Here is a 14,099-nt window from a genome sequence, read left to right as displayed (position 1 = left end):
GCCCAGTCCAGAGGGGCGGGTAGAGAGGGCGACGGCCCAAGGCCTACCGGTTGATGAGGCCTAGAAAAAGTTGACACGTTTGTATATATGTATATATAATGTAAACTATGTAGCTAAGTAGTTTTAATTTGGCTCAACTGGTAAATACTCCTCCATTAATACTGAGTTGCCCAAATTCAAATCTTACATCTCATTTATACTCTCTAATTTTTTCTATTTTCATTTGTTTTTCATGTTCAATAAAAGTTACTATGTCATGAGCCGAATTCTTATTAATCTTACGTTAATAGTCATAATTTTTATTCATATTTAAAGAAAAAACTATTTAGTTTAAAATTAAAAGTGGTAGGACAACTTCACGGTTCGTTTAAATATTTATAAAATATTTTGCTAATATACTTTCGTTTTGTTTATTGTTTCACAATTATCATCGTATAATTTATTTTATATATGAGAGTTATTGAGTTTATATTTTAGAGGCCCATTTTTTTAAGAATTATCAGAGACGGCCCTACCGATTCGAATCTAGATTTCTTGTCAAATATGAATTTATGATTTTCGATTTGATCTAAATTGAAATTCGAATTAGATATAAATTTTATTATATATTATGTTGGATGAATTGGATCAAGAACATGATATTTTATGAGAAAACACAACCCACGACCTCTTTTAATATTATTAATAATCAAAACCACACATTACAATTACTTCTAGACCCTTTATTTATACTAATCAAAACTTGACAAACAAGTAACCCAAATCTAATCAAATTTTATTAAATAATAAACATATTTAACTTAAACTCAAATAAACAATTAAAATATTAAAATAAACTAAATTTTCACTTAACCCAAATCGAACCAACTCAATCGAATTTAAAAACAAACCAATTTAATGAACTCGAACTTTAATTCTTACTTATTCCTCGTTTTCCTGGATAAGATATAGAGAGGAAAAAAAATAGTATTAAGTGTATTGATTGGATTAAAAATCCTCATCTTTTTATGTATAAACATTTTGTTTCTTTTCTATCTTATGCGAGTTTTTAACCAAGTAAGTGTAATTAGAAAAAATATTTACCAAATGAGGGTACTTTGAAAAATAATTCTCAAAATGGGTGTTTTCTAATTTAATGTTCAAAAACAATTAAAACACTCTCATTACTTCATCTTCTCCTATAGTTACCCTGATTAACTTGTCACCCTAATTCAAAACTGACACTGGAAACTTGATTATGAATTCCGGTGGTTCACGCAACGTCACTGCAAGCCTCGATTCTGATTTTGGCCGTTTAGGCGGCTGTAATGGCGGTTCACGGCGGCGACAAGTTTGTGTTCTTCCGGCTGTTCACTGCTGCGCCACTGCGAACGTCGATTTCGAATCCGGCGGTCAGGCGGCTTTCAATGACGGTTCACGGCGACACACGTTTTTGTTATTCCGGCTGTTCACGACCGTCAGTGCAAGTTGTGGGATTCACAAAAATATTTGATTGTATTCATATGTGGTTTTAATTGATTTGAATGTTTGATTATCAAATGTCTTCTTCATATGAAACGATTTGTTGGGCGTTAATTATTAAGTCTTTGCCAACTAATTCTTATTTCAAGTGTGGGTATTCTTTAATTTCAATTGTTAGGGTTATTGTTGGAGAAGATGGAGTTGGTTGAGTTTTTTTTTTTAATTGATTTTAAACATTAAATTAGAAAACATCCATTTTGGGAATTATTTTTCAAAGTACCCCTGTCTGGTAAATATTTTTTATAACTACACTTGCTTTGTAAAAAACTCTAGTTATCTCAAAAAAATTACTTTTCATAAACACTAACCAATTACTTTTATACATGTGTGTAGAGGAGTTAACTTTTCATATGAGTAGTTAAAACTTTAATTTCTTTTGTACATATAAGTCCCTTCGAAAATAATTTTTATACATATAAGCATTGTTCATTGTATGTGTGCTCTTTTTGTTTGTATCATATACTTTAGTGATGATTAGCGTCTTCTATTATTTTTATACTTCTGTTTGCTCCTTTGGTTTACACGCCATTAGTAGGATTATCTTATAATTCGAGGCCATGGAAATATCATTTTAAGATTTCATCATTGAATAAGGTCATTCAGGTGTTTGTTGCATGTTGAACTTTCTGCGCATTCGAACATGGAATGTAAACTTGACCCTTTTCATGCTTTAACACGTCCGCCGCAGCGCGCAGGTAATAATACTAGTTATTTTAATATATTACGTTTTTAGTCACTAGGGAATTGACATGATCGGTAGACAATTAGAAAACTGTTTTTAATGTTTATGAGCAGCACACGTTCAAAAATTTTCTTTTGATATTTTTATATATAGGTTAGACCAACATATTTTCCGGTTAATAAAATATGCTCTTATTGGACTCATTTGCTGAGCATGCAGTACATTGTAGAGAGCTATCAGGTTTAAGTATCGACACAATTTTCACAATTTTGTTAGGGATGTTCTTTTTTTTTTGGCATATTTAGACGTGACGGGATTTATGTTAAGAAAGAAGCAACTGCGAATTTCTTAACCGACCCATTAAAAGAAATGCCAGCAATTAGACCATTTGACATTTTGATTTTGGAATGGATGGGAGGGATGCACGTGCGTGTAGATCTGACATGGGTTTCTGCTCTTGTGGGTTTGGGCAGTAGTGTTAAGTCTGGCCAAACTGTGTTAATTTTTTCTTTTTTTTTTTTGGCAAAGTTACCAAACATATAAAAAAAGTATCTTGACAACCAGCACGTATTTATACCTTTCACGTTTAATACTTTAGGTCTCCTTGTACTTGAGGTCGTAGAGCAACTTTTCGTGTTCAACGGGCCATGAACAGTAACAATAAGACCCCCAAATCTATGAATGCGATTTTTAAACGACTTGGTTCCCGTTTATCTTACATTGTCATTACATTGTCGATGCAAACACTATATTTTTATGAACGTTGGTATATAATTAATAAATAAGAAAAAAGATATAATAAGAAATATAAATGGTAAAATATCATTATCGTACGCAACGTGATATGTAGAATGTGGGGGCGTGTGGAGTAAATATTCGACGCCCACTTTTGAACTCGAAATCATAGCCTTCCAAACTGAACAATCTTTCTTGGCCTCCATGCCATTAGCCATAGGCCACCCACCATTTGTGAGGTCACCATTTTTAATGGGCCTTTGCACTTTCACTATTTTTATTTTTTATAAATTATAATTATTATTTTATCATATTCCATTACTATCAGAACAACTTCACATGACATGAATGGCACATTCATTCACTATATGGGTTTTTATTTCTATCTACTCCTTTCATTTGTTCTTGCATTAGCTTAGAACCCACATATTATACATCAATACATAAAATTATCAATTTTTTATGTACATCTAAAAGATTGTAAAATAGATTATATATACTAATGATTTCTAAAAGGTTAAAAAATAAGTAAAACTGATATATGATTAAATATAAAAAATGCAATAATTACTATCTAATGCCATATGACTTTGTTTATTAGTTGATTGAAACTAAAATTTATATAATTAAATTTCAAAATTCTTTAAAGAAGGGATAATTTAATATAAATATGTTATAAAATTAGTTTATTTTAAATAAATCACTAATTAAAAAGATGCAAGTGTATTAAATAAGAGGGAAAAGGCAAGAACAAATGATGAGAAACAATATGAAATTGACACGTGACATGAGATTTTTATTCATTATATAATATGTATGTATGTATGTATGTATGTGTGTGTATATTTGTGTGTGTGTATGTGTGTAATATATGAATGAGATTATTTGAGAACTAAATTGAGTTGTGACTTGTGAGAACTCGAGAGAACTTATTTTACAATAATTTTATTAAAAAAATTCACACATAATATGTGATTTACACGACGAAAAAAAAATACGCGGATCAACTATTGAAATATGTGTAGCGAACCTTTACATATATGTCTAAATAATGTGATTTGTGTAATTGTTACGGGCATTTACATATTCCTTACACTTATGCCCAAAATAAATTTACGTATTTTTTTAATTATTTCATGTATGTAACTTACATATAATGCATATCAGGAATATTTTTTTAAAATATTATTAAATACGGTTATTTTGAGTTCTCATAACTTTCATAACTTAGGTGAGTTCTCAAATATCCAACTCCATTATATAGAAATCGTCGAGCACACACATGCCATTTAAAACGACAAGATGTTTTTGAATACGTTTTTGAGACGACAACATGATTTATAATTGCAATTCATATCCATACGGAAAGAGAGTATTGAAAATCATAAACTTACAAAAAATGAAGTTACATAGTAGAATGCAAGGGTGAGCAGAAAAACGAATTAATCGAACCGAAACCAAATTAACCGAAAAACGAACAGAAAAACCGAACCGAAGCATTAACCGAAGGCTAGTTTTTTTTTTTTGAAAACCGAATTTTCAGTTACAACAAAAACTTTTTGTTGTTTATATACAACATATATATTATAATGGAGCTCTAGAACAAGGAGGGCGTTGCATGTATGATGATCCAACCTGAAGATCTTACAAGCCTATCATAGTAACTTGAGAAAAGATGATAAATTAAAAGGTTCTAGACTCACGTGTAGAGAACGCAAGAAATAATTATCATATAGTACCAATAATTATTATATAGTACCAACTTTTAGTAGTGACAAATTTTTAAAATTAATACATATACTACAAATAGTAATAAATGGTAATAAATTTTGAAGTTACAAAGGTATTTTGAATTTAATTTTAAATTATTTAAATGATAATAAATTCTAAGGTTACCAGATATATTTGGGAATTAGTGAATGGAACCAATAAGAATTAGACAAAATGAATTTTTTTACTGGATATATAGGTTGCATATAAGGTACCATTAAACAAAATTATTCTTAAACAGAGAATGATAAGAGTTGTAGTAAAAGCACTTGTATAGTGAAAGAGAATATTTCTGTTACTAAAAGAAGCTCTAAAGATTTTAATAATAGCAAAAGAAAATATTAACAGTAATTTTTAACTAGTATTTATTTATAAAATTCAGAATAAAAGATATTGAATGCATTTACAAGGTCTATTGCACTTAATCCGCCAATGAGCTTTAACTTAACTGATATTGAAGGGAAAATGAAGATTTGAGCAGAAGGCTGCAAGGTCTCAAGTTCAAAACTGATCCCAATCGGCAGTGGCGGACCCAGGATTTTTTGCCAATGGGGTCCCATATTTTCGGTGTTCAAATTTTTCGGGTCGGTCGTTGTTCAGGTCGGGTCGAGGCGAAGAACATAATAAAAAACAATATCATAATAAAACTTTCTTTTCAATCATCACTACCTGAACGGGTCAAAATGGGTCGGGTTGACACATAAACACTTTGTTTTCCCTTTCTTAAACATTTTTGAGATAGAACCTAGATCCACCCTTTCATAAGCATGTGTTGAAAACCATTAACTTAAACTAGTGAAAAATAAAACTGATATTTTAAAGTGTTTGAATGTTTCTAAAGAAAACCATGCATAAAGTTGAAAACAATGATATGTATTTTAGAGGTGTTTGAATGTTTCCAAAGTTATCATTGCAACATTAGCAATCAAATGATTGATTAACACTAAAAATTAACACAAAAAACCCAAAACTGAGCCTTATAAGACTTGAACCCATGACCTTTCAAAGATAAAACAAGGGACTTTCTACCAGACCACATCAACATTAATAGTATGGGTTCCAAGTATTAAATCTTATGGGGTTCTCAAAAAATTTAATATACCGCTTCTAATAAATTTTTAAAAAACATTGGTGTCCCGGGACCCCGATCCACACCATGTGGGTCCGCCCCTGCCAATCGGGTTCTACTGCAGTGGGTCTTCGGACGGCAGGTTTGCTATTAGATTACCCCGGACAAAATAATATTTCAAACTTGAGACCTTAAAAGATCCAAATATTAACAATAGTTAACTATTTACTGCATTTTGAACCAAACAAAGGATGTAATGTCACATTCAAAATACCAAGCAAATGAAAGTATAGGGTACTAAGTTGCAAAGTAACATGCTTCAAATACTATTGCCACTCCTTTCATATCAATAACAAAACAAGACATCCCATCTCAATTATAACAACCAACATCCATGGAAATGGAAAACAATACAAGAGCAAGTAACATCAAGAGTGTCAACTCAACGGAACAAATTCATTGCTCAAACGGAAATAATAACCTCTAGAATCACGTGGCAGGCGTTTTGAAAAGCGTTATTGGAGCATAAAAGGCATATTATGTGTGACAGATTATACAATATTGAAACTTAGATTATTTTTTATGTGTTGTTTAACTTTGATCATTTGTTGATGTAGAATACATGATGAACATAGAAATGAATAAGAATGGAGAAATTGAAAGCAAAAGAGAAGAACAAGAAAAGAATCATAATAATAATAATAATAATAATAATAATAATAATAATAATAATAATAATAATGATTGTGATGATGGTAGTAGTTATAGTGGTCATCAGTTAGTGGGTTCAAGAAGGCTGCAACCATGGACAAAACAAATAACTGTTCGTGGGATCGTAGCGAGTGTTATTATAACCCGTGTTTATAGTATCATAGCCAAGAAGTTGAATCTTACAACTGGGATGACACCTAATATGAATGTTTCGGCTGCACTACTTGCGTTTGCGTTCATGAGAACTTGGACAAAGATGCTCCAAAAATCTGGGATCGCCACTGTTCCATTCACCAGATATGAGAATACTATGATCCAGACATGTTCTGTTGCCTGCTACAGCATTGCCATTGGAGGTTTGCTAATTATTCAGCTTTTTTAAGTATTTGTTTCTTACAAATTCTACAAGTTTTTTTACAAAAATATATAGTTATGCTTATTGTTTTGGTGACAAATATGTAGGTGGATATGGGTCATATTTACTGGGACTGAACAAGAAAACATACGAGTTAGCCGGCGGGGCAAGTTCTCCAGGGACTTGCAAAGAACCCGGGGTTGGCTGGATGATGGGATACTCTTTCTTGGTCTGCTTTATCGGCCGCTTCGAAAGGTATATCATCTTAATCTTTCTGGTCTACTATTAATAATATTTAAAGATTGATTAATGAATTGAATTTGGTTAACCACAGGTTTTAATAGTTGACTATAAGTTAGTATTTCCAAGCGGGATGGCGACCGGAGTTCTTATTAACGGATTTCATAGTCAAGGAGACGATATCGCGAAGTATTTAACTAAACCAAGCATTTGTAATATTAGTCTGGCACCTCATGAATTTTTTTTTTTTTGAATATTTTGATTATTATAGGAAACAAGTGAAGGGATTTGCAAAGTACTTCTCAGCAAGTTTTCTATGGGGATTTTTTCAATGGTTTTTTACAGGAAAAGAAGGAGATTGTGGATTTGCTCAGTTTCCCACTTTTGGATTGGAAGCTTGGAAGAATATGTATGGGAATGCTGCTAATTAATTGTTGCTTATAAAACAAGCAAGTTTATTATTATCAGTGTTGTAAAAGTCGGATTCCAAGGCCTTGGAATCGGTGATTCCAAGGTCCTCGGACATCAACCTTGCCGCTTTTTCCCAACTCGGCCATCATTACTCGCCAAGATCCAACTCGGTCAAAAGTCGGAATACTCGGGATTACTCGGCCACCAATTTTTTTTCTTAGTAAAAAGTTAAAAATAACAACAAAACATGAATTTTTTAATTATGATTTTTTTTTCATATGAATTATGCATATTTGAAGTGAATTATTTGTGTCTTAGCATACATATAATATCCAATAATTATTTTATATTATATTTATTATGTCCGAGTGCAAGCCGAGTACTCCCTACAAGGGGGTCGGCCGCCTAGGGACTGGCTAGTGAGTTTTACAACATTGATTATTATTATTATTATTATTATTATTATTATTATTATTATTAATACTTGTTGATCACAGGTTTTACTTTGACTTTAGCATGACTTATGTGGGAACTGGGATGATTTGCCCTCACATTGTCAACTTATCATTGTTGTTTGGAGCAGTAATTTCATGGGGTATAATGTGGCCACTGATTGGAAAAAAGGGTGACTGGTTTCCTCCTGGTTTGCCTGAAAGTAGCATGAAAAGCTTAAATGGTTAAAAGGTCATGCTGCTTCACTTTCACTTATTTATTTCGCAAGGCCTTTAAACAAATCGAACAAACGTAAATGACCGTGTTTGTGTTTTTTAACTTGAAACCGAACGAACACGAACTGTTAAACAAAGGGTTTTCTTGTTCATGCCTGTTTGTTAAGAAATTTAACATGTTTGTGTTTGTTCGCTCGTTAGTCGTTAATATTCACATGAACGTGAATGAACAAAAATAAAGGAATAAAATGAATGTTCTTGTTCGTATGTTAGTCGACTACCCTCAACTCCTCAAGTCCCGATCGATAATCAAACACGAACTAAACGACTGACTCTCGTTTATTAATCAGAAAATATAACTCTAAAAAACTTATTACAAATTTACAATATCTCAAACCCTAACTTGGTTTGACTCTTGATAAACAAGTTCCTAACTTGGTGGCATCTCGTGTTCTATTTAATATCTAACCATAACTCAGTTTATATAGACTAACCTAAATATATAGCATTGTTGTTTTGATAAGACGAACTGCTAAACAAAAGGGTTTTCTTGTTCATGCTTGTTTGTTAAGAAATTTAACATGCTTGTGTTCGTTCGCTTGTTAGTCGTTAATATTCTAAATGAACGTGAATGAACAAAAACAAAGGAATAAAATGAATGTGTTCTTGTTCCTTCGTTAGTCGACTACCCAAGACTTTGTTCTATAACTTTATTAAATTAAATAAACAAACATAAATAGACGAATGAGGCATGTGTTCATGCTCATTTATTTAACTGAATGAACAATTTTTTTTTTGTCATATCCGTTCGTTTATTTAATAAACAGACTTCTCACCGAACGGTTTACTTGTGTTGGCAGGCCTTCATTTCTATTGCTTTAATCCTTGGTGATGGGCTATACAACTTCACCAAGATACTATATATCACATCCAGAAGTGTTCATGGAAGAAAGAAGACGAAAACCGTAAATTCAGGTTAATTATTAACAGACGTGTTAACTTTTCTTGTTTGCTTATTTGGTTAAATAACCTTAACATGTCTTGTTTTTGTAACTGTAGTTATAGAAAAGAAGGTTACTGAAGAAGAGCAAAGACAAAATGAAATTTTCACTAGAGAAACCATACCGATGTCGATTGGAGGAACGGGATACGTTATCTTCGCCCTCATTGCAGTAATCGTGTTACCCTTAATGTTTCCTGAGGTCAAATGGTATTATGTAATCATAGCCTATATATTCACGCCATCTTTAGCCTTCTGTAATGCGTATGGAGCCGGGTTGACCGACGTTAACATGGCCTACAATTATGGTAAAATCGGGCTTTTCATGATGGCAGCATTGGCAGGGAAAAAGGATGGTGTGGTGGCGGGAATGGCAGGGTGTGGTTTGGTTAAGTCGGTTGTTTCGGTTTCTTGCATACTTATGCATGACTTGAAAACAGGTCAACTCACTTTGACTTCTCCTAGAACCATGCTTGTAAGTCAAGCAATTGGTACGGCTATCGGGTGCATTGTGTCACCTTTAAGCTTCTTTTTGTTCTACAAAGCTTTCGATATTGGAAACCCTGATGGCGAATATAAGGCACCGTACGCGTTAATATAAAGAAACTTAGCGATTCTTGGAGTCCAAGGGTTTTCAGCTTTGCCAAAACATTGTTTACAGTTATGTTATGGCTTTTTTGCCTTTGCAGTAGCGGTTAACATGATTAAAGACTTGTTACCGGAAAAAATAGGAAAGTGGATGCCGTTGCCTATATGTATGGCTGTGCCATTTTTGGTCGGCGGTTATTTTGCGATAGATATGTGTATTGGGAGTTTGGTTGTGTTTGTTTGGCACAAGGTTAATGCAAAGGAGGCTGAGCCGATGGTGCCCGCAGTTGCTTCGGGTTTGATATGTGGCGAAGGCATGTGGTCCCTACCAGCTTCGGTTCTCGCTTTGGCTAAAATAAAACCGCCCATTTGTATGAAGTTTTTAGCTTCTTGAATTAGGATTAATTTGTTATTAGTTTTGATAAGATGACATGATACATTTCATATATCAATATAATTCATGAAATCAGTGGTTTCAAATATTGTTTGATAAAAAATTATCGTCTGAGATACGGACACATTAACTAGTTATTATGCTCGCTAGAACATCGGTCTTACCCCGTGCATATATCGTGTAAACTAGCCTTAGCGCATCAAGCCATGAGTCCAAGTATTCCCATGAATCTGCAACCTGAGGAGAAAACAATGTTTTTTTAAAAGTTTAGTCTGCAAAGTTTCATCATTTTTCTGTTTTAACCCTTTTAATTTTTTTTTAGAAAAAAACCGGCTTTCATTAAACTCAAAACGATTACAATAAATTGGCAGGCAAACGGGGAACAAGCTGCGCCGCAACCCCCTCTTGAATAGCAAACCCTTTTAAATTTTTGTGACGATATTTTGAGGATTAGCATTATTAAATCTTAAACTTCACAAAATGAATACCAAGAAGATTGGTCCATGAATCGTATAAATACTGATGGAAGGACCGGGCGGTAAAGTCAAATCCGAGGAGACTGTTACTGAGACAACATCCGGAATGTCAACTCTGATAGTTGGTCTGTCATTAGTTTTTTCTTCATCATCAAGGATCTAAAACAAATAACAAATCATTAAACAACCAACAATCACAATTAAAATTTAAAATCATCAGAAAAATATGAATAACAGAATGACACCTGTTGGAGTGCTTCATGGTTCAAAACAAACTGAGACCGCTTCCAATCACAATGCGGGGCCACCGGATTCTCCACTGGAGGAACTGTAAGATATCCAACCTTTACATATGGTAAAGGAAGCTGCAATAACAATTGATTATTCGTTAAACGTAATCTATACTTTTATTAATACTTTTTATTAATGTAATCAAGTTTACTGACCATAGACCGCACAAGCTTCAATGCACTGGCGTAAACCTGTGATTAATAAACTTAAAAGTTAAGATTAATAATATTTTGAAAGCATATAAATAAAAGATAGTAACCGAGTAATTTGGTTTCAATGCATGAGCAGCTGCAACATAGATAGCAGATTGACTGTATAACTCATTTGATGAAATCTCGTTTCCAATAACGAGTACTCCGGTTCTTGATGTGTCTTCTGCTAATCCATACTGCAGAAAAATGAATAATCATGTTAACGATTTCATACACTCGTATAAAACTTAGTGATATATGATATGACCAGAACAGTGCCAAGGTTGTAAATTGCTCTATGGAAATCAAACTGCAACTGTATTGCAGAACGAAACTTGCTGATGGCAGTTTTTACTATCGTCTGTTTTTCTCGTGCGGGGACAATCGCACTCAGTTCCTGCAATGTTCATTGCTGACTTAATTAATATCTGTATGACCATAACTATATATAAAGAAAATTACATTTTTTGTCATTTAAGGATATACCGACTTGCAGATTGTGTCCTTAAACTTCATTTATTTGAAAATTTGTAAAACGCATTACGTCCTTTCCGCTAACTGGTGCTAAAAGTCTTGATAACTTTTTAAAAATACTATTTTGCCCTTACACCTAAAGAACAAAAGATTTCGTGAATAAGGGCAAAATAGTCATTTTGTTAAAAGTTAACATAACTTTTAAAACCAGTTAGTAGAAAGGACGTAATGTGTTACAAGTTTTTCAAATAAAGGAAGTTTTTTGTAATCACTTAAGGACACAATCTGCAAACTGATATATACTTAAATGACGAAAAATGTAATTTACTCTAAATTATATCAATGATTAGGGATTATATGAGAAGTTTTAGAATAAAGCATGTAATATTTTCCAGGCACCTGTAAAGCAAGTCCCCAGTTGTTGAGAGCCTGAAATGTAAAGAATTGCTAACTGCTAAGTGATTATATACAAAAATATATTATTATTCAAAGCGAATTGTTTTCGTGGTTACTTGAGGACTATTCCAGTTTAGTTGAACTGCTTTTTCATAATGCTTTGCTGCCTGCATTATTAAGAGAAGAAAATACACATTGCTTCTGTTTTATTATTAAAAAAAAAAGGTTTAAAAGTGTAACTGTAACCTGTTTCCATAATGCTTCAGCTTCCTTCGTGCGACCGTGCAGTTTGGCTCGATCTGCTATGGCAATAGCCCAATTATAATAAGCCTGAAAATAGACATGAAAAAACTTAAAACATAATCATAATTCATAAATCATAATCACATCATTTCATCATTCAAGAGAAATGCATACATCATGCAGTGCAGGGTTTAACTGAGTAGCTTCATCATATTTTCTGCAGGCTTCTTCAAGCAAGGCATCTTTAGTAAGCGAATCAGCGTCTGAAATAACATTATCTGCACATTCCTGTAGATAAAAGCAATCAAATTTTAACATGAATCTCATTGTAATTATATCAAATGTAGTGCAGCAACACGTAACACCTGAAGAACAAGTGCCCAATTATAAAGTGCATCATAATCATCTGGATTGTTTTCAATGGCATTTGCATATCTGAAAACATGCATAAGTTTTTAGTAACTAAAGTGCTAACTGAGTCCTATTCAATCATTATATGAGCAACACAGTAATTATTATTTATTACCTTCTTGCAGCAAATTTGAGCATTCGTTTCCTTGATTGTCCGCCATCTGAGCTTGTGATACTATTGATAAAGGCCATGACAACACTATTTTGTTCTTTCTGTTGTTTGCTTTCTTGACTAAAGTGCAGAAAAGTGAAAACTACATGTCAGTATTAAATCTATGCAGTTTGAATAGAAATTCAACATTGTATAAATCTTTACATGATGAATCCAAACGCAATATGATAACTATTAGGGGTGTTCACAGTCCGGTTTTGACAGTTTTTAGATCAAACCATGAGGCAAATCATTAGTAAGTAGTAACAACTTTTTTTATCACCTAAAACCAATCCAAACCAAACTGCTGCTAATAGTTTGAACAGTTTGTTTATGTTCATTTTAATTAAACGAATGAACATGAACACATATTTCGTTCTTTCATTTATGTTCGTGAATGTTCGTTTTTGGATGAATCACATATCTAAGGCTTTATATTTGTTCATGCATGCCCCTTTATGTTTGTTCAATTATGTTCATTTATTATCGTGAACTATTCATTTAGATTTTAAATTAACGAACGAGCATGAACACAAATATCTGTCTGATCAAGTGTTCGCTCGTTTAAAGTCAAATGCTCGTTAAAGTCAAATGAACGAACACTAACAGCCCTTGTTCGTGTTCGTTCGGTTCATTTACAGGCCTAGTAAAAGATACATGTTTCGTTGAAATTAAAACCAAACCGAACCGAACCATTACATTACGAACCAGTAAAACCTTAATGAAATCATGCAAAAGGTGTGACCTGCTCGGAGGCGTGGTGGAGGAAGGAGAATTGTTGTCATTGGTATAGCCGCACTCCAATTCCTTGAGCAATTCTCTCATAGTGACTGTTTGTCTAGCCTGGTCTTTCTGTAGCGTATTATTATTCTTATCGTTATCATTATTATTATTATTAACAACGGGTGGAGTGAGGTTGAGCGAGCGAGTATCGATGTTGTCTTCCGGAGACGGTTTGATGGGAGCGTCTGGTTGTGGTTGGAATTTGGAATCTGGATCGGGTTTTCTGGGTCCGTTTTGCAGTTCCGGCTGATGAGTGTTGTTGTTTGTAGACATTGTATTAATGTTGGATCAACGGAATTGAAACGGTTGTTTGTGTAGTGAGATTTATTAATGCTGGTGGTAGATGTTATGAAATGATGATGGTAACGTAGCATGGAGTCTTTCCCATATTTGGATACGTAAACCTTATGCGTCACCAAAATATGTAGTAGTCATCACATGTATATTTATTATAAGTAAAAACACATAAAAATAAATAAATAAAAAAAACGCTACAGTTTTCATTATTAAGGGAAAGTTAACGTACAAATTAAATTACC

General features: G+C 33.1%; 1 protein-coding gene and 1 pseudogene across 2 annotated transcripts; one reads left to right on the top strand and one right to left on the bottom strand.

Annotated features, from left to right (window-relative positions):
• Positions 1-6,389: 6,389 nt before the first annotated feature.
• On the top strand, positions 6,390-10,262 carry LOC143555154 (metal-nicotianamine transporter YSL1-like; annotated as a pseudogene). The gene is made up of 7 exons (XR_013139155.1): positions 6,390-6,844; positions 6,951-7,120; positions 7,178-7,272; positions 7,355-7,492; positions 7,992-8,178; positions 9,023-9,137; positions 9,222-10,262. The product of XR_013139155.1 is annotated as a metal-nicotianamine transporter YSL1-like (transcript).
• Positions 10,262-13,833, bottom strand: LOC143555165 (protein HLB1-like). The gene is made up of 13 exons (XM_077044775.1): positions 13,523-13,833; positions 12,742-12,858; positions 12,581-12,650; positions 12,390-12,503; positions 12,219-12,302; positions 12,089-12,139; positions 11,976-12,005; positions 11,371-11,499; positions 11,171-11,299; positions 11,067-11,102; positions 10,866-10,985; positions 10,633-10,779; positions 10,262-10,381 (listed from the first exon to the last, which is right to left on the bottom strand). The coding sequence occupies exons 1-13, from the start codon at positions 13,831-13,833 to the stop codon at positions 10,271-10,273; spliced, it is 1,449 nt and encodes a 482-aa protein (XP_076900890.1). The 3' UTR covers positions 10,262-10,270.
• Positions 13,834-14,099: the final 266 nt, after the last annotated feature.

Source organism: Bidens hawaiensis, unplaced genomic scaffold (genome assembly GCF_021521415.1).
Source record: "Bidens hawaiensis isolate Kalapana, Puna unplaced genomic scaffold, B.hawaiensis_p1.1 tig00018002_1, whole genome shotgun sequence".
NCBI lineage: Eukaryota > Viridiplantae > Streptophyta > Magnoliopsida > Asterales > Asteraceae > Bidens > Bidens hawaiensis.
This window is presented reverse-complemented; position numbering and strand designations above follow the sequence as displayed.

Coding starts and splice junctions, on each gene's coding strand:
- LOC143555165 (XM_077044775.1), bottom strand. CDS start 13,833: ATGTCTACAAACAACAACACTCATCAGCCGGAACTGCAAAACGGACCC. Junction 12,859..13,522: donor TCCACCACGCCTCCGAGCAG/GTCACACCTTTT, acceptor TCTGCACTTTAG/TCAAGAAAGCAAACAACAGA. Junction 11,300..11,370: donor ACAACCTTGGCACTGTTCTG/GTCATATCATAT, acceptor ATTTTTCTGCAG/TATGGATTAGCAGAAGACAC.